A 20,098-nucleotide genomic window follows, 5' to 3' on the forward strand; every position below is an offset into this window, starting at 1 on the left:
TTGTCTCTGTTCCGCTGCAGTGATATACTATCTCTATGTACCCACGTAAAAGGCAGGTGTATGGTTGTCGACTGTTAGATTTGGTAGATGTTTCTTACAGGCGCTGTTCAGCCTTGTGCGTCATTGTCGAAAAGGTCTATTTGATGTGAGACCTGAGACACTTTTATCAGGGCGACTGCCCAAGACAAACAACCATCTAGCACAATAACCACACACACACACACACACACACACACACACACACACACACACACACACACACATATTTAATTCACTGTTCGAAAATCCCTCGCCTTCGTCCCTCTTCAAGAAACAAAAAAACTTTTTCCACCAGCCCCTTTCGAATGGGGTGGTGGGAAGTTAAAACCCGCCGTAGCAGGTTTTTTTCCGTTTGTTGTTGTTATTGTTGTTAGATATTTTGACTCCTTTTTGGCTCGGTGCCAGGTTCCTGATATATCTTTCTCGCTCGGTAGAGGAGGGAGGAGGAGGAGGAGGAGGAGGATCGCCTACTAGAACCAAATGTATTCCACCTTGTTGACTTCGACAAGTCTCTTTCTCAATTTTCTTTTTTGTTATTGTTGACTCTGACAGTCTCTTTCCTGAGTAGGGGTCTTTGCGATTTGTGGAGGGATTTCGGGATTGATAATATTTATGTGGTGAATTTTCCAAGGGGGGGCATGTGACCACGTGAAATCACTTGAATGGGAGGGAGGGAGGGAGGGGTGTAGAGTACCCATCCACATCTGTGACGGTGACACGGACACATACGAATTTTATTCACGCCCAAAACGAGGAGAATCCCCCGGTCTACATGTAATGCTCACAGGTTTACAATGCGGTTTGGCGCGGTCTTCCCATCGAGGAACGAGGATGAACGAATATGATAGGATTCAGGAGACACAGAACCAAATTTTGTGGCAGTTCGTGCTCTCTGAGAGTCGTCATAGCATGCCCTCCGTCCTTGCTCCGCTTGATCGGTCCAGCCTCTCTCAAAGCCTTTCTAACGTCGGTCTACTGGCGTGGAACCGTGCCATTGCTTCGTCGTATTCCTCGTGTGCCACCCATCCGTCCTTCCCATAATCTCGCTCCGCAGGTCGTTGAACTCGTTGAATGCTTCTGCCCATTCCTCCGCCTGCCGCCCCGTCTCACGGATCTGGTCGTCCGTGAACGAGATTGGACAGTGCACGTCTGTACCCCTGCGCTTCGCAACCACGTCCCACTTTTCGTAAATCTGGACCAAAAGGTCCCTGAGCGGGACGGGTCCCTCCAACCAGGTTTGTCCTACAAGGTAGAAAATGAATGTGGTCGGGTGGGATGCCTAGGCGGTACGTGGCTCGATGGAGGGACATGACAAGTTCAACTCGGGCTCAGGGGGGAACTGGCTAACTATACGAGGTACATATTATCGAGGGTCTTAGAACGACCGTCATTACATTGCCTTGGCACCCTTGGTAGCCAGTTGCACGTGGATGTTAGATCGTGATTGATGCCGCAAGTATGACAATGAGCTTTAGGTACAAAGGTCGATAACTGTCTTCAATGCCTGCAATGAACTTTCATACGCGCTATCTCATTTGTGGTTCTCCACTAACTTCAACCCTTCTCGATGTACCTGAAGCCTCTCCGAAGTCGAGGTTAGTTGCGGCGAGATGATGCAGGAGATCCCGACCCGTGGTTGATGCCTCGACGAGCAACAGGCGCGAATCTCTTCATATCCGCAAACCCCCTTCGAAGGGTGATCGCCTCACTGGAGTGGGCCTCGACGTACGCCGACGCGTCAGCCAAATCGTAGGACCCAAACAGCGGCTCCAAGGACATCGATTTCGGACCGCAGCACCAGATCCTCGCTCTGGCGCCGAAACTGGTTACGGCGTACACCTTTGTGATGCCCGGATTCGCCGTCAGATATGCCAGGCAGGCAACCAATGCCTGGGTTTCCACCTCGATCAGGTCATCCCTTGTAGCTTCTTTGCCTTTGTGCATGTGAAAAAATAGGGCCTGGGGGCCCGTGTGTCCCAGAAATTGGACAGTCAGATCTTTCTTGGGAGGCTCGATGTCGAAGGTACCGTTCTCAACCCCGACGATCCACTGCTTGCCTGGGAACAGGTGTTTCGCGTATAGGTGCAGCCAGAAGTTGTTGAGTGCGACGTTGTCAGTCTGGGGGTCCTGTTGAACTTGATTCCACAGACGCAGCAGAATCTCGTCGGATACTAGTGACGCGTCTTCTTCACCGAGCACCGGGGGTGCGTGATTGTCAACTGAGTTCGACATTGTGTTCAGGTTATCTGGACGATTTGGGTTGGTATGAGAGTAAAGACTTTTCAATTGAGGTGTGAATCGATTTGGGAGATTTGGGTTGGTATGAGAGTAAAGAATTTTCAGTCGAGGTGAATCGATTTCGGAGGTTATATAGTATACTTGACAGCTATGTGTATGCCAATCAATGTATTGCGAAGAGTGAATAGGGAGGCCTGAAGCGAGCAGTAAGCGAACGAGTTCCATTCTGGGTTAAAAGCTCCGGTGCAGGAAAAAAGGGGAACTTATGATTCGTCGGCCAAGCAGAGAGAGGCGCTAGCCAGCGGGATGTTGGAAAAGGAACCTGTCATTTATCCAAATATCGAATGAGCGATCAATCATGATGTGAGATGTTGCACAGCATTACATTAGTTTGATTCCCGCGGCACATGGTTGTTTCACTCCAAGCCTCCTGCAAGTGATGAAGCTGCCAATCAATGCCTCTGACCGGGCCACTGTCCGGCATCATGGCAAAACCGTTGGGCATCACCTCGAGCAACAGTTGATGGTGGATGTGGTAGTCTGCGAGGATCTTTGGCTATCTACCCAAAGTTCCCTCTAGTCAGGAGACTGCACTCACTTCTTGTACCCCTGTCCATAAACAACGTTGAGCAACGTTGGGCATCGCATCCAACTGCGCCTTGCCAGGCAAAGTGAATCAGCGGTGAAGGGATCACCGTGGCATCACCGTTTTCGTCCTTTATTGACACCCTCGTATCTTTCCCTGTCGTCTTCTTGTCTTTCTGTCGTGCATTGCCATTCGTCGCCCTGACTGCCCGCGGAAAAAGAACATTTGGCCATGTCATTTTCTGCGCGGGAATGGACATCTCTCCTCTCTGGAGCCAGGGTACCATGACCCCAACATTGGGCACTGCCTACTGATCGGCCTTATTCGGTGCAGAAAGACCGTCAGCTGAACCGTACCAAGTTTTTTTGAGGGAGAAATCTGCTGGGTTACGGGAAATGCCGTTCCAGGACGGCCATGACGGAAGGGCCGGGCCAGCCACATCCACGTCGAAAAGTCCCTTTTCAGAAGCCTACAATGCAGAAGTGTGGAGTCTTGCATTTTTTTCTCTTCCTTGTCCGTGCTTGGCTGATAAAATTTGGAAATATTACGAGATCTAGACTCGTCGAAATCTTTGCCCGCGTTGAGGCTGGCACTGTCGCGGTTTGAGTGGAGACGCTGTTTTCGTCGTCGAATCTACCCAGGGAGTCTTGCTGGCCAGAATGACCGTTCAAGAGACGAATCGTTTGGTTTTTCTCACCAGCCACCAGCCTGGAGCCAAAACAGCGCATACACGACCAGGAGGCCAACATTTGGACCTTTGACACTGGCTGCGTATTTCGCTTTATCTCTCCAGTTCTGTGTGATTTCACTGGTTTATCGGCTAGGAGTCAAGATCATTCGTGTGAGAATAAGAGCAAAGCACCGGACGGGGGTGGCAGACGGACGGGGTGCCTGAAATAGAATAGTTTCGCCAGTGACAGGGGGCATTTCTTGCAACAGGCATTGGCAATCGTTACGTCAATAGACTATTCATTGAAACACCAGGTACCGAGACGGCTGTGTCCAAATCACAGGAGCTTCAAACCCTCGAAGGTTCTGCTACACAACGACGCTTCTATCAATGAAGAACCCCGTGTCAGTCACCACGATATTCCAAGAAACGACAAATGTTCTACGATTTGGTCGACCGGGCTGATCCAGGGCTATAGTCCTGAATAATCCGTAAAATTGAGTAGTACAGCATGGTAGCAAAAGTATCCGTCCAAAACCCCCATTTTACACTAAAAGTAGCACTTTTCGACCTAGTTTTTTCCACGAACCTATATAGTAATATACTGAACTGGGCTCTTAGCCAGAGGCATCAGCTCATACGGCGGTGGGCATGGTGGTAGGGGTAAGGGCTATCGCACAGCAATAACAAAACAGCACAGAGGGTCATAATCAGATTGATTCCATAACTTGATAGATGACTGTCCTCAACTTGTTGATTGAGTTGTTCGTTGTTGATTGGTCGATCCTGTTGAAGGAATCAAGGAAAAAGGAATCTCAGACCTTGGTGTCAGAGGTCCAACCAATCAGTGACCAGGAGTGCCATCCTGCTCATTGGACAGGCAAGTTCCACCAATCACGTTTCAGCCTGTAGACCTCCTTCCCATTACACCACCGTACTGTATTGTTAGCTAAATATTGAAGCTGTAATTCATACGTTACAGCCTCAATCGACTAGATCACATGATAGAATGTCTCCTTCTGTATCGATCGCTGTTGGTCATTAACGCCAAGGACTGGTCGACCGCGTTCAGTCAATCCCTCACAACCACTGCCTGTCTGACAAAGAGTCCTTCGACCGTCACCTTGACCAGGAATCTCGCCACATTTGCCACCCTGACGCTGTCAGCCATGCTCATCCCCACACCCCTATTACCCAGCGTCTGCACGTCTCTGGCTGTGTCGATCAACTTCTGGGTCGGGGGCAGCGGATCGTCGAATTGCAACCTCACAGCCCTCACCAGGGTCCAATCCATCTCGGTCCTTCGGATCTCCTCGTCGACAAGCCCATGATCCTCGAGCGCGTACTTGACGTTGGTCCACCGCATGAACGCCTTGGTCAGCCAGGGGAGCTGGGCCCACGAATCGCCCACACCGGCCGTGGACATGACGACGACGCGAGAAATGCCCGCGGCTTGCAACACATCGCAGACATTGGCGCACGAGTCTGCTAGGAATCGAGGAGGCGAGAGCTGCGGCGCGAAGGGGCTGTCGGACTTGCGGACCGTGTTCAAGGTGATGATGGCCGCCGAGGGTGTCAGCGACGGGGCCGCGTGGAGGGCGTTTTCTACGTCGGCCTTTGACAGCGGCGAACCAACAGCGATGGTGAGGCCCGGACGGGCAGTGAGGTTGGTAGATGCAGAGGGACGCACGAGGGCCACAGCAGTGTGGCCTTGGGAGAGTAATTCGGACACGACGTGCTGGCCGGTTCGTCCGGTGGCGCCGAGGAGGAGGAAATGCATGGCTTTTTTTTTTTTTTTTCAAAAGTGAGGCGGATTGGGGTTCATGTTCTGGGATACCAAGGCAAGAGGAGACAAAGAGGCTTTCTTATAAAGGCTTTTGGATGACGGAGTCACGGATCCCTTCGAGTCTGATAGCCCCGTGGATGAATGGCTGCTGAGCCCCCTCGGCCCCGAGGTACAACGCACCCTGATTGGTCGGTTCGGTCTGTATGCTCGAACAGTAGATGGAAGCCGCACGGAGCTCTTTTTCTTCCCACGTATGCCTTGTAGACAGGGTTTCATCAGGCGACGCGATGCGATTGAGAGCGGGTCGTGGGCATTGTAATGCTATGCGTGTGTGGTGTGGATGGCCCGTCCCCGGAGCCTTGCAGCTGGCTGGCTGCCCTCTGTAGGTACTGGCTCTGTAGGTACCACTCGATCATCTGCTCCACCCGCATGTACAAGTTATCCATGATGGCCTTGACCGTTGATCGGCCGGCGTGCCTCATGACCACAAGGCAGGAGTCCATGATAATCCGGGTTCTCTCCCCAAGGGGACGCCTGAGGGGTCTGTTGTATATCAGACGCCTCCCTCCCTCAACCATGCACTTCAAATGCTCCCCAAGTGCCCTCCAGAGACTCCTCTACCGAGTCCCAATGGGACAAGTCGATGCAGTTGTTACGCCACCAGTCGCATGCACTCTTCGATCCTGTGAGTGCGATAACTTGATCGGTGATGAAATCTATCTTTTATCGTGTGCCGCGGTGGAAGTTATTCGGTTAACCTTCCCAAAAGGGCCAGGGCAACAGATCTGTACCTGGGTAGATCTTTATCAAGAAGCCTATTCTCTGAGGCCCTTCGCGTGTATCTTGTGACTGTATATGTATAGGTCCCTTTGATTTTGAATGTCACTCGACTTGTATGCCTCGACGGTGTTTATCTGTACTTACACCGTACTTTTACGTCATATTTGACATTTAAGGTCCTTGCCTCTGGCCAGAAGGGTCTGCATTTCGACTCAAGGGCACGGAGGGTGCTCAGACCATGGCTAAGGTAGTAGAGAAAATGATCGGGTTCAGAACCGGAACCAAGATTTACTCGGTGAGGTCATTTCTGGATATGGTATTGTACGCATACAGGCTCACGGAAGCACTGGCAGAAGTGTGCCCACTTTGCCGTTCAATATCAGCAGCACACTCCTCTAATACCCTATCGACCTCTAGTCCCACCCGACGATCTGTACGCCTTGACCCTCCCATCCACCCGGCTGGCAACACACTGTAATCTCTCATTCTCGGTCTGCAGCGCGGCACAAGCTTCGGGCGAGGAGTCGAGGGATCCCAAGAGGACGATTTTCAGGATCAAGTGGAAGAGGCGCAGGAAGGACACTGAAAGAAGCTCCGGCCTTGGAGGTGTGGTCTCCGCCTGGACGGGGTCAAGAGCCGCGAGCCACGATGCCAACGAGTCCAGCAGCGTCGCTTTCTGCGACCGAAGTCGAAGAGCTGCTCCCGTCGAGTCGACCCGTGATACTTTTCCGAGGAAATCGAGCGTTGATGAAGCGATTCTCGCAAGCTCTGTTCGCATGTCCGGTGCGATCGTGCGAAGCTTGCGAGATGCAGCGCGCTGTTCAGGAGGCGAGACCGAAGACTCGGATACCGTAATCACACCCGTGTCAGCTGGTGCTGGAGGTTCTGCAAACCTGCACGGTGCAGCGAACAACTTGATGATGAAGACGTCCAGAAAAGGGAGTTGGTCATGGTGTGCTGGTGTCAGCTCATTCGCGGCATCAAATGTCGGTCGTGCTCGATGCTCGCGCATGATCCCGAGTCCTCGGACGAGGTGCTGGGCCATCACCGCGTAATTCTCCCGCACTTGTTCGATGCTGATGAAGATCTGACAGCAAAGCAGTGCCGACTTTAAGCCGTTGGTGCCTAGAGACATGGTAGATGCGACACCCCCCAGAGCCATGCAATATTGCTGAAGGCCGTAGTCATGGCTCGGGGTCTGCTGCGCGGCAGACGCCGGAACATCTCCGGTAGTCTCGCGGTCTTCGCGAAGAGCTCTCAGAGATGACACTGCGTGCCGTATAGACGGATCAGTCAAGCTAGCCTGCAGGACCTGCTTGGCTTCTTCGTCACAGTCCAGCTTGACATCGAACATGGTCTTGGTCGAAAAGTACCGATTGAGAAGGTCGATGTCGTGAAGCGAGACTTCCATTCCCGTGTGCTCGGTGGCTGATACACTAACACCTGACTTGATGCCGCCGTCTCCACGGGCGTTTTTGGTAGATTTACTGGTACAAATTCTAAATGGAGACGCATACCCGTCGCAGACACGGCCCGTATGGACACATTTGTGGCACGAGGGCTTATTTTCGTCACATTTCACCTTCCGTATTCTAACTCTGAGTCAGCGCAGTCACTACCAGGCGGGCTTTCCATGCGAGCCCCCGCCTTGGATAGCTGGCCAGGGACGAGAGCGGCACTGACCTGCAAGTGGCACAACCGGTTTTCACCTTGGGTTTAGATTGGATGTGGCGTCGATGAGCCACGACGCTTTTGGCCATCGCTAGGTAGGGAACGGGAGATGTGTCGCTCCGTTTTACAGCACCGTGCAGACGATGGGTATTGATCGTAACAAGTAAAAATTCCGAACAGATGAATGAAAAGCATTACCACAGAGCATCAGAAGAGGCGACGCCGTCTAGCTTCGCCTCGGTCCAAATCAACTTTCAAAGGCCGAACGCCGAAACTCCGACGCTAGCCTCATTTGGTATGGAGAGCGAACTCACCAACCAGGCGAGGCATTAAAGTGGGTCTCTACAGCCTGGTATATCGCTCAGTCAACTGCGGCCTGAAAGGCGGAGCCATACGTCGCAGATGATCTTAGTCCTTGAGTATTCTTCCTGCATGACCCATACTCGTGCGACAGTTGTGATGCGGACTGTCGACTTGGGTCTGATTGGATGGCGCGCTTTCCATTCCTACAGCGGAAGTGAGTGTCAGCGCCCCATTGCTGTCCAGACCGACTATATATTGAGTGGCAGGCACCATGGTTTCGCTTTCTCCTCAGAATGGGTATTGCACATGTTGAAGGCCATCCCCAAGACACCTGGACTCGTATCAAAACTGCCGCTTCGCCTCAAGATGCCAGCCTTCACCCTATATGGCGCGCGCGGCTCGACCAACACCGATCGTGTCCGTCTCACCCTCGCCGAAGGAGGCTTCACCGACTACGACTTCGTTCTTGTCAACCTCCAGAAGAGAGAGCAGAAGGTGTGTCTGTCTGTGCACCCGTTTCCCACTGAAGACGACGTGGCTCCTCGCTGCAGAGAGCACATTGCTAACGGCTGTGCATCCAGTCAGAAGAGAACATGAAACGTCACCCGTGGGGTAAAATCCCCGTCGTCGTTTTCCCCAGCGGGTTCACTCTGTACGAGAGTCGTGCGATCTGCAAATACCTGACACGGAAGTACTCCTTTCCACTACTCCCATCGGCCTCGGATGTCGAAGCCACGGCGCTTTTCGACCAGGCCGAGTCTGCAGAAATACTCTACTTCGCAGAACCGGCAGGGAAGATCGCCTTTGAGAAATTTGCGAAGCGGTTCATGGGCCTGCCTCCCGATGAGACCATTGTTTCGGATGCGCTGCAGTCGGTCGAGATGTTCTTCGATGTTGCAGATCGGCTCTTGCGGGACAGAGAGTTCATGGCCGGAAATGCCTTTACTCTCGCGGATATCTATTACATACCACTGGTCCAACGGCTTTTTGCGAGCGGGTATGGGGATGTCATCTTCAGTCGCGAGGCTGTGAGTGCTTGGTGGAAGCGCTGCATGGATAGGCCGGCTATACAGAAGATGCTGGCTGCCGACAGGGACGCCATGGCAAATGTTGGTAAATAGCGCGGTATCAAGTATTCATCGAAGAGAGAGGCAGGCAGCATATTTCCCTGTGAGTTGGTTTGGCTTGTTCGGTTCTGAGACGAGTTTCGTGTGATACATAGCAACGAAGCGTGTTAACATCATCGAACTCACGGCTCGATGTCTCTGAGCATGGGAGATCAACTAGCACTGTGAAAGCTTTCCTATGTCCTAAATTGATGTTTCAAAGAATGAGCACGATACCTGCGCACTAAATCGAGATGGCGGTTTGACATTGTAACCGCCGTTCAGAACGTCCCAACAATATATTATAAAACTTCTGCCATATCGCCTGCCATATCACACGTGAAGTCGTTCGGAACTCGGGGGTTTTCACGTGCGTTCTTTTCTACAGTGCCCGCGTTTGCTGGCTGTGTGAGTGACGAGCTCTGCGCCGAGCAGCGACCAGCGCCATGTCCTGCACCCTGCCCCCCTTGAGGCCTCAGCTAGATTTAAAGAGAAGATGGTGGTGATTCTGACAGGATTATGCAAGTCTTCTTTGTTGGCAGATTTGCACCTAGTGGCCTGGCAATACACCAAGATTAGAAGTGACAGTTATAAAAAAAAATTTTAAAAAAAAAAAAAAACATAGGCAGTCGGGGTGATGGGTGGTGTGCGTAACCATGTGTCAAGGTGAAGAAGAATTCTTTCTTTTTTTTTTCATTTCTTGTCTTCTCTCAATACAGATTGGGGCTGTCGAGGAATCGACTCTCGAGTTCGAATGCCGAGGGTGCTGTGGGTTGAGTTCACCTTGTCCTTCAGCAGCAGAGACAGTCGCGTCTATCTATCTATCCAGGGGTAATCGTGTTCGTGCCAGGGTCGACGGAGTGGACGGCAAGCTATTCGACATAGTCGGGGTCTTCTCTCTCACTGCGCAGTTCGACTCTCTCCTCGGCATCTTCAAACTCTCTTGGACGACCGCCAGAAACTTCTTCCGAGGCTGGCTTGTCTGAATGGACTTTAACCAGCTTACCAGCTCCGTTGTCCTAAACTAGACCCTTGATAGCATCTTCCTCCGACTCTCGCGCTTCGTCAAGAATTTGGCAGAGCTCTTCAGCAGTGATCCGTATCTGGCCAAGGTGGTCAGGAACACTGGCGATGTCGAGGGCGATGCTGGAAGTCGGAGCCAGGTGTACGAGGGGAAGGCACAGTCCACGACAATTTGGATCGGGTAAGCCTTCAGCGGTTCGAAACATCTAGCCATTAAAATTAGTCGATGACTGGGCGTGCATGTGTGTCCTGCGTTCTGGGAAACTCACCTGATCCTTGACAGTCTGCTCAACGCTCAATTCCACTGTGCCGTCGGCCAAGACAGTTCTCTTAGCTTTCCAAGCCGACAGCCACGCTTCTTTGCCGGAGCGGTATGCAGCCTTGATGCCACAAACATAGTGAACATTTCCGTCCGAACCGAGAACATATTCCTCCGCAAGATGTTGAAGGGCATCTTTTGGCTGCGAGTGAGCGACCTCAATGACGATGCCGGGGTATTTGGCGCCCTTGTATACGAACGAACCATCCAGATTGTGAGAATTCTTGGTTCCAAGTTCTTCGAGATCAATGTCCCCAGAGCCTTGCGCCATGATCTTGGCCGCGAACTGACCGATTGCTGTGTCTGGATGTTTGTTCGCAAGACTTTTGATTCGAGACAAGATGGCGAAGGATAGAGCGGCGTTGACCACTGCATGTGTTTTGGTCTCCATGCCGACGGAAAAGGTCTGGGTTGCGACGAAGTAGTCACGGCTGCATGATCGTGGGTTAGCCCTCGTTGTTTTCGCTTTCAGTTCTTCCGGGTATATGTCAATCTCACCGAAACCCCTCAAACTTCTCGGCTGGTACACACTTGTTCAGCTCGTCGCGCTCAGCAAGGCTCAATTTGAGGTGTAGCCAACTGTATGTTGGAGAAGAGGAGGAGCTGGTGAGAAAATCCGTGACCAGAGAGACCGCACAGCTAGACTGCTTTTGGCCGCACTCACTGGAAGATCGGGGTGGATCGAAGAAGTAGGTGACGTTCTTTGTAGAGAGGAGCGTTGGGGAGGAATCTGCGGTTTGGTTTTCATCCTGGCTCCCGGAGAAGGAGAGAGGATCGTGGGGGTGCGACGCAGACATGACATCCCCCCTATCGCGACACTTTGGCGTAGACATAACAAAAGATTGGAGGAAGCGTCAGTAATGAAGTTGGCGGAAGCAGATGTGTCTTTTATCAAACAATGACAAAATATAAACAACTTGTACAAGGGAAATAAAACTGTTCGGTCGATCACTATATGATGAAGCGTCTGTTCTAGGGTCAACCACAAAGATAATTGCTGCTGGGAGTCAGTCACACCTTCCTTTGCCTTTGTCTTCACGGACTGGGCATGTGAATCATCATACCAGACCTGTCCGAGACATCAATGGTAACAACTACCACGGAAAGACACGCACCATCACGCTCAAATTCTCAGGTCATTGGGCAAGGGAAAAGGAGATTTCCTGGAAAGAAATTCGCGAGGCTGTTGAGGCAGTACCGCTCCCAATACCGCCTCCCAATGGTGTGCCACACCACAGTCGAAAGAAAGTTCAGCAGATCGGGTTCAACCACAACCTCTCAGAGCGACTGCAAACTTCAATCCATGTCCAGCATCTATTCCAAATAGCCGCCACGGCGAATTCCATGATTCTATATGGCTGCCGCAGTAGACGGTGTTGGATACCCAGACTTCACCTCTACTCCGTCACCCCACTCCTACCCTTCTCGAGCATAAACTTTCGAAGATGAAACAGTGGCTTTGGGAGCCCCCATGAGCAAAAAAAGTTGAAAGAGACTGGACGCTGGAAATAGCAGAGCGGGTCAGTTAATAACGTGTCTTCGAGTCCCGCCGGAGAAGAATCATCTAGTGCGACTCTGTCGTCTTCAGGAGCAGAGATCTGTGCAGGCTGAATATCTTTTTCAGAGATGACAGTATCGTGGGAATGGGAGACTAGGAACCTACGCGCTTCCTACCACCATATATGGAACACACTGCTGAGTGCTATTTAAATCGTTGAACCACATTCCAGGGAGAGTTGATCCGTAAATCCTTACCTCCGGACTCCCGAGGCCTTCAAAATGTGAAATTGTGTCACGGCCTTAGAGGGTAATAGTTTGACTGCAGCCTTTATTTACCTCTACAGAATCTCATCTCTCTGTGTTTTTGATAGATTGTCTTTCTCCAGGCTCACTTCCCCTTCCGAGAACGGCCACATTCTCCTCATATCGCCCCGTGACTTCTGACCAGCCATACTCCCTGTGAACAAGTTGAATGAAGACCCTGTTTTGTTCCTGCTTTTTTGGGCAAAGTCCATGTCGGGCGAGATGATCCAGCCGTCGCAATCGGTATTGAGAAAAGATTTTGGCAAAGCCTCGTTCGCGCGTGGTGTCTTTTTCCTCATACTCTCCAAATTGTTATTCGTGCTTTTTTTGAATGTCGTCTTCGCGAAATATTAGAGACATTCACCTGGGAAATCCAGATCTTTCCACGAGTTGAGGGTTTCGATGAGGCAAGCGCGTAACGGCACTGGTCGCACTTCTTGATGATGACGAGCTTGGAGGTTTGTTAAGCCTGATCCCACACCTTGAAGAGCTGAACACCGTGAGCCTTTCCCTTCATGATATACCCCACACTCACAGGATTCGAAGCATCGGAACCCCACGCGTAGACAGACGGTACTGGGAGGTTGGTATTGGCTCCCACTGTAGCCGGTCAGACATTGTACGTGCTGTGGGTAGTAGTATGTGGCATCCGTACCATACTCCAGAACGATCGAGATCACATTATCCGCACCATTTGGGGTATAGCACGCACACCAGAGATCAGACCAACGCCTTTACCACGCCACTTTGGGTCCCTTCGATGGATTCAGATGGAAAGGTCGGGCGTGTATTCGATGTGTCTGCGCGAGCGTCTCATGTTTCGTTTCCAAGAGAAGACATCTATCCCCCTGTCCTAACGAGTTAGTTGAGCTGTCGTGAAGAGGAGCCTGGAGTTGGCAGATATGCCCAACGTGCACAGTCAGGACTATTGCCCCTTTCTTTGAGCAATTCGTCGACCTCTTTCTGAAAACTGAACCGTAGAGCCGATATTGCACAGAAGAGCTTTTGGCATTTTTCCCCATTGCGCACAACGACCGAAGTGTTTCGTATTCACGTGTATCACCCGGGCTTCAATGGACAGTATACAACCTGTCAACGCAGGAGAATTAAGGAATTTCGGATCGGCGATCCAGCCTCGGTGTGTGATTCTCGTCGTTTCCCTCTGGAAATCTGTCAGACCTTTGTCCGTCTCGTGGCTGCAATGATAGACAGGCTCCGTTCTCCTGTCATCCCGGACTCTGAATCTGTCGGTGTTGACGCCCTCGTTTGTCGCGAGCTCACAAATCAACGAGGTGGACCGGTCGGACTTGTAGGACGAAGGGGCTAGGACCCCTCGTGAATTCCAGCAGCTTGTTTGTCGTGCTTCGAAAAGCGGTCCAAAATATGCAGTTAGGACTGGGGCATCAGAGAAAAGATGCAGAGCAGAGGTAGGGTTCATGACCGCGACGACGCCGTGAGAAATCCAACATGCATGCGTGACTAACAGAGAGCACGACAATATGTCATAGCTTACCGATAAAGACTACCCGCCGGAGCAACTTGCTGTCTGAAGAAAAGAAAAGGAAAGTTAGCCAGCCAGCCAGCCAGCCAGTCCACCCACATCGTCTGGACCAGTGGCCCGCCAAGGCCTGATATAAAAATCGGGCACATCGTTCAGATCAGCATTGTCGACGAAAACAAAAACTCTGCCACATCCTCCAGTTCAACTGGAGGATGTGGTGAGCGAAAACCCGGGTTCGCAGGGTTTTTTTTTCTCTTTTTCGGTTCGGCGGAGGGAGGAGGAGGAGAGGAGGACGAGGTAGGGAGGTCAGTAAGTAATACTGACTGTATGCCCCTTGTACCTGTCATTCGATCGTTCGGAGGAGGAGGATTGTCGACAATTCGTCGCCAGAACGCCTGCAAGCCGTGTGCTAGTTTAACCAGTCCTGGCGAGGAATTGTGCAAGGATTTCTGTGAGTTTAATATATACATGTCGATATTGACGAAATGGTAAAAGTGGGGCCCAATGGTGAAGTGAATACGAGTGACTTGACGGTCGTCGCGCCAGTCTCAGACATCCGTGAGAATATGCACCGCCAGCACGTTTCCTTTTCACCCGTTCTTCGCATTCTACCGTGCCCTGGGGTTGTAACGGGCTTCGTTACCCGGGCTAATCCGAGACTACTCACTATACATACATACATATATACATACTCTGAGAGCAATGTATCCCCTCTTCTCGCCCAAACCTTGAATCGTAGATCCTATCCGTTGTGTTCAAGTTTCTGGAGGGGTTCAGGAGTACGAAAGTGATATTAATTGCTTGACCACACTATACAATACACGACAATGATGACACGCACTCGCTGTCGTTGAAATCGAAATAGCTCGTCTCGGCTCGACTCGAGAGATCATCCAAGCGCAATGAAAGGACAAGGCATGAATGAATGCCGGGAGGCGGGAAATGTCGATCGAACTACGAATATGACGGTACACCCTCGCACGACCACCCGATTTCCCGATGGCCTGATACCGGCATGAATGGATGGATGGATGGAATTTGCTTGTTTCCCATGTTTTGAGGAGTGGAAATAAACTGTGGATGTGGATGGAGAGCTCGGGCTCATCCCATCCTACGGTACCTCCTTGTATTGTAGCAAGTAAGTAGACCCGAGAAAGCACCGATCGGATAGATACCGCAGTACTATACTACACTGCACGGCACTACAATGGCAAGCCACAACGCGGTACGGCATCGGATATGAAGACACAAGACGTTTTGGCTGGGTACCTGGGTGGGTAGGTACTCGTCCTCGTCCTCGTTTGTAGGGGTTCTCTCTCTCTCTCTCTCTCTCTCTGTCTGTGTGTGTGTGTGTGTGTGTGGAGAAAAAGCTCAAAAAAAAAAAAAAAAACCAATTCATCTCAAATTCAATCGAGTCCAATGCTATTCAATTCAATTCAGTCGTTCCTAGTTCCTTGGCTCCCGTTTCTCGCTTCTCAGGTCCTTTGGAATGGTCTCTGCATTCTCAATGAAACTCGTGGCCCAGCCCAAAAAAAACCCCCTTCCGATTTGTGAGCCGACAGACCCTCATGTATGCCTGTATGCAATCCCTGCGCCACTTGTGGGGTATCGTGGAGGTAATCAATCAACGCCATTCGTTCATTCAGTGCTTGTCTTTCCTTCCCGTCCAGTTCCCAGTTCCTAGTTCCCACCCAGTCCGATTGTGTGGTACCGTGGCGATGTGTACATGTATACACAGGTACGTGTAGGTAGGTATGTCAAAAGCAAAAGCCCGAGTGTCGTGTTCATTGCTTCATTCGTGATTTGGATATTTTTTTTCGTTCATCATTTATTCACCGTCAAGCGCGATATTGTCCAAGAGGCTTTGCTGGCCTTATCACATCATATAGTGCTCTGCTGCTGGGTCGTGTTGAGCAAGACGGTATGGCGCTCCGCGGCTGTGTCGAGTATGTCTTGGAGAGTGGGGAGAGAGATGAAGATTTCGTGCTGGTCGAGACGCCCGAACTCGCCCTCGTCCACGGAATGACGGCATGCAAAGTCCTCCAGAGACAGGCGCAGGCCGGCTTGGCTGTCAATGATCCTCTCGCCAGACTCGTCGTAAATAATCTAGTCAAAAAGGGGGATGGGTTAGCTTAGCTGTCGAACTCTCATGTCCCGTGTTTCATCATATAACCAGGCCACTTACGATTTCTTCGTATCGGGGCTGTGTATCAATATTCGCCTCTTGGTCGACAACGTCGGGTCTCCAAACCCGCAAGGTGGCCGATGTCTTGATGGTCGAATTCTCATCGTACCAAAACCTAACCATGAGACCAAACACGACGTTGACCACGCCTCGCATCTTTCGATGGTATTCCTCGGCAAGCTGGTGGAGGTCCTTGTTGGTTGGAGGGAAGGCGAGCTCCCCTACCACAGCCGGGTTGTTCTGAGAGGTGTGCCCAAAGCTGATATCCGGGTGGCGCTCCGATCCCGCGTACCTGATTGGGCGCCGGGCGGACGCATCGAGTTCCCGAATGAATGTGGCGACCTTGTCACTGCAGGACGCTATATCTTCAAGTTGGGACATGATCTTGTGGTGCAGCATCGACTGCACATAGCCGTGTGCGTTTGAGACGGGCGTTCGAAAAATCAAGATCCTGTTTGCGGCGTCATAGTCATATCGATACAACCAGTCAGCATTTCTCTGAAAGACTCGTCAACGGCGAGGTAGCTCACTTCAGCATTTCACCCATGCCCAAGTCCACCATTGTAAGACAGTCAAAGTCGGCCGAGCACAACGGAAATTCGGTCCAGTATGAGGACCTGTGGTACGCCTGGGGCATGTGGGTGATGACAGCTTGCAGCTCGGGCGAGAGGGTATCGAGTAAGGCGCGAATTCTGTCCGCAACAGGCTGTTCTTCAGAGGATGGTTCAAGTTGACGCGTCGTGGCTGGGGAATGAGTCGCAACGTCTGGCGACCAGGATACCAACTCATCCGAAGACGATGACTTGAAGGAAGAACTTCCCATGCTGCCGATGGTCTGATCAGGCGGCGTCGTCGGAGGATGTGCAGGATCCCCGTGGTCCCCCATAAACACAGGAACAGCATTAAACGGATTCATTGTGATGGTGTTGTTGAGAAGAACCAAACCCCACGGTTGTTCATGCAGCCATCACCTTTGGAGTTTCATTGTGAATTGCTACGGCGACGCGTAGAGAAATGCGGTGGCGCATTCTCTACGGCGGCGTAAACGCACAGTCGTAGCCATAATCACCGTCTGCTCTGTCGTCACAACGACATGCTTTCACACCACTTTGTCTCAGCAACAGGATCAAAGACATTTCTCGAAGATCCCCGTGTACTCTGACTCACAGTAAAGGTTGCCTCTCTCCCTTATCCAGAGTGCTGCTCTCAATTCATAGTTCAAAAATCTCACCATATCCAACGCCGACGCCTGCTCGTCTCGCCTCGACCAGATCCAGTCGCCAACCTACCCACTGCTTCAATCCTCTTTTGACTTCTCTCACATGTTCCACCATCTTCCTAGCCTCTTCCTCCTTTTGTGCACGCGCAAAAGCGTGCTCGTCAAAGGCGTCGTCGTCATCGTCGTCGAACTCCTGTAGCAAAGAGTCGTTGCGGGGCCGATTCTGCTGGCTACTGGGAGAGGTGGTGTTTGCGCGGAACGCTGCGAGGCCCGAATTCAACACTTGTGCAAAGTTGGAGTGACGAGGCTGTTGCTGCTGGCTCGCAAAACTCCGCCGTCGACTGCTCGCATTCCCGGGGCCTGACAGATCCACCTCATCAAAGTCCTCGGCGCCTGGATCCAGAGAAGTTCGCGATCCGACGTCATCGCCTCGAGGCTGCATCTGAACCCGCTTGTCTCTCCACACGCCGCGCTGAAGATCAAAGACTTGCCCTTCCAGCTCCCGAATTCTTCTTTCGAGCTTCTGCCTCTCTTCATCTTCCAGCTCATCCAATACCTCGCCTCCTCCATCGCCGCTCATCACTCGCTTATGCTTTTCTCGTAATTGGCTATTTTCACGCTCGGCTTTCTCAATCTTCATGCGCAGGGCTGGGATTTCTCGGGCGGTGGCCTCGGTGGCGGCCAACTTGGTGGCGTGGCGTGCTTCAGCCTCCCGGTGGAGTTTGTTCATCACTTCGATTTTCTTCTCCAGCTGCTCGGCTTTCTTCACGACCTCATCCCTGTGCGCGGCAGTCTCTTGCAATTCTCTCTCCAGAGTCCGAATCTTCATCTCCTTGCTTGTGCGCTCCGTCGAGTCAAGCACGGCTTTCTCACTAGCCTTGGACAGCGCCTTCTTCGCATCCGTCAAATCACTCTCCAGGGCCTTCACCTTGGCTTCTGTCGACGACAATAACGACTGCAGGCCAGCAATTTGCTCCCCGTGAGCCTCGCACCCTTGAGTCTGACTCGATAATTGACCTCTGAGCCTCGAAATCTCGAGCTGCATGTCCGCAATTGTGGAGTCTTTCCTCTCCAGTTCGGCCTTTAACATGGCCGTATCCTCACCGGTAGCACTTTCTCTCCGACTTGTAGTGGTCGTTGAGCTGGCTCGTCTTCTGAGCGCATCGATTTCGGCTCTCAGCCGCCGAATCTCCTCCTCAGCTTCCCCATTTGCTTGTTTCTCAGCATTCTCCTCCCGGACCTCCTCTAGCTCTTCTTCCAGCTTGCGCCATCTCCTCTCGTGGACCTCTGCCTCCTTGGCTAGTCTTTTGTTCTCCCTCTCCAGCTCTTCAACCCTCAAGACGGAATTCGCACTCATGGCAGCTGGGCTTAATGGCCCACTATCCCGAAAACTGGTGCTGCGGATTTTGCTTTGGAGGCTGATGCTCGGCTGGCGGGCAGCGTGACGAGGACTGGTTCCCTTGGCGTGCGAGGGTTGGTCTAGATCGGTAGAGGGAGGAGAGACTGTTGCTGGAGAGAGGACCGTTCCAGGCGTGGGAGAATCGGCGCTTGCCGCCTGGATCGCAGCATTAAAGGCTGCTTCGTCCGCATCGAGGTCGACGTCTGCAGTGTTGCCAGCGACTTTATCACCCTGTGTTTCTTCAATAGCAGGCTGAGCTGCTTCGGCGTCGGAGGCATCGTCTCCTTTGGTTGTAGCCTTCTCCTGGCTGTCGGCGGCATCGGCGGCATCAGCATCTCCATCAGGCCCATCCCCTACCCGCTCATCCCCCTTTTTAGACGCGTCTTTGGAAGCTGCAGACGATTTCTCTCCCGAGCTCCCGGCGGCGGCTTTCTTCTTCTTCTGCAGCTGGGCGACCTGTGCATGTCACGCGATGTCAGTGGATGATGGCCAACGTCTTCGAGTATCTCAGGACCGAGGGGACGCAGTCAAAACGCGAGCCAGCTCTGGGTATTCGCGCCACAAAGCCGCTCAAAACGAGAGCCCTTTCTTACCCTCTTTTTCGCCGCTGCCAATTTCTCGGCCTTTTCCTTGTCTTCTTTCTCACCCATGGTGGATGGGCGTATCAACTGCGGCCTACTCTGTAGCGAGGCTCGTGTGGATGTTCGTGGGATGCGGGACGGCCGACTGGCGGAGTGGGCAAATAGGAAGGTCGGGTGAAGACCAGCAGTATCTCATATATAGCAGCAGCCGCGGGCCTGTCGAAATGCGTTGGCTGAAATACAATAGAAGGATAGGGGAGGAGAAGACGTGGTCTGAAGGGGCTGATGAAGCCCGCAGCTGCGCCTATTGGCATCTGCAGACTCCGGAGTCGGGATATTGATGTACCGGCATCCGTATTTCCAACAGCTGAGGTCATCTTCGCACCACGTGATATAGCAGGCTCCCCGGGAAACCTGCCTCACTAGTATGACGGACAGTACCAAGTACACAGCCTATATTCATCACGTGATATAATGACAGTCAACGGCGTTATATCACGTCGTCAGTTTCACAGGAGGATCTCAAATAATTTGCATGGCACTGTCACATGCGCGCCTCAGGCTAATTATCGGTTGCTTCGTTGGGCTTGAAATCATGACCATTTCCCCAACATCTAGCAAACAGCGCCCACTTCGTCTCTCCCCAGCTCGCCAACTGCCGAGAAGGCGAATCTGGTTGTGAGTTCAAACTCATATGAATCATGCAAACCCGAAAGAATATTCACTTACAGTTGCCCTACTCGTCTAAATAAATCGACTATTTTCTCCAACTGTTTCAGCAGCAAGAGGAAACCAAAAACAGTTTCTCGCGAGCAAGAAAACCGTGCCAATGAAGCTGAGTAGAGTTGTACAGTAGAACATATTTCACGTATCGGTAACAACCACGGTA

The 20,098-nt window shown here is 51.9% G+C and overlaps 7 protein-coding genes across 7 annotated transcripts; 1 reads left to right on the plus strand and 6 right to left on the minus strand.

The window, feature by feature from the left end:
• Nucleotides 1–1,635: 1,635 nt before the first annotated feature.
• AYO20_06541 (hypothetical protein) lies at nt 1,636–2,271 on the minus strand (the record flags this gene model as incomplete). Its single annotated transcript, XM_022644830.1, has 1 exon — nt 1,636–2,271. One exon carries the CDS (start codon nt 2,269–2,271, stop codon nt 1,636–1,638), a length of 636 nt encoding a protein of 211 aa, XP_022499098.1.
• Nucleotides 2,272–4,605: 2,334 nt separating this feature from the next.
• AYO20_06542 (hypothetical protein) lies at nt 4,606–5,313 on the minus strand (the record flags this gene model as incomplete). Its single annotated transcript, XM_022644831.1, has 1 exon — nt 4,606–5,313. One exon carries the CDS (start codon nt 5,311–5,313, stop codon nt 4,606–4,608), a length of 708 nt encoding a protein of 235 aa, XP_022499099.1.
• Nucleotides 5,314–6,502: 1,189 nt separating this feature from the next.
• On the minus strand, nt 6,503–7,510 carry AYO20_06543 (hypothetical protein; the record flags this gene model as incomplete). Its single annotated transcript, XM_022644832.1, has 1 exon — nt 6,503–7,510. One exon carries the CDS (start codon nt 7,508–7,510, stop codon nt 6,503–6,505), a length of 1,008 nt encoding a protein of 335 aa, XP_022499100.1.
• A 929-nt stretch (nt 7,511–8,439) lies between these two features.
• On the plus strand, nt 8,440–9,194 carry AYO20_06544 (hypothetical protein; the record flags this gene model as incomplete). The annotated part of the gene is made up of 2 exons (XM_022644833.1): nt 8,440–8,568; nt 8,655–9,194. The coding sequence occupies 2 exons, from the start codon at nt 8,440–8,442 to the stop codon at nt 9,192–9,194; spliced, it is 669 nt and encodes a 222-aa protein (XP_022499101.1).
• Nucleotides 9,195–10,198: 1,004 nt separating this feature from the next.
• Nucleotides 10,199–11,318, minus strand: AYO20_06545 (hypothetical protein; the record flags this gene model as incomplete). The annotated part of the gene is made up of 3 exons (XM_022644834.1): nt 10,199–10,408; nt 10,472–10,952; nt 11,020–11,318. 3 exons carry the CDS (start codon nt 11,316–11,318, stop codon nt 10,199–10,201), a joined length of 990 nt encoding a protein of 329 aa, XP_022499102.1.
• Nucleotides 11,319–15,706: 4,388 nt separating this feature from the next.
• AYO20_06546 (hypothetical protein) lies at nt 15,707–16,926 on the minus strand (the record flags this gene model as incomplete). Its single annotated transcript, XM_022644835.1, has 3 exons — nt 15,707–15,931; nt 16,011–16,461; nt 16,541–16,926. The coding sequence occupies 3 exons, from the start codon at nt 16,924–16,926 to the stop codon at nt 15,707–15,709; spliced, it is 1,062 nt and encodes a 353-aa protein (XP_022499103.1).
• Nucleotides 16,927–17,221: 295 nt separating this feature from the next.
• Nucleotides 17,222–19,278, minus strand: AYO20_06547 (hypothetical protein; the record flags this gene model as incomplete). The annotated part of the gene is made up of 2 exons (XM_022644836.1): nt 17,222–19,084; nt 19,222–19,278. 2 exons carry the CDS (start codon nt 19,276–19,278, stop codon nt 17,222–17,224), a joined length of 1,920 nt encoding a protein of 639 aa, XP_022499104.1.
• Nucleotides 19,279–20,098: the final 820 nt, after the last annotated feature.

This window comes from Fonsecaea nubica (genome assembly GCF_001646965.1).
Source record: "Fonsecaea nubica strain CBS 269.64 chromosome Unknown Scaff42, whole genome shotgun sequence".
Lineage (NCBI taxonomy): Eukaryota > Fungi > Ascomycota > Eurotiomycetes > Chaetothyriales > Herpotrichiellaceae > Fonsecaea > Fonsecaea nubica.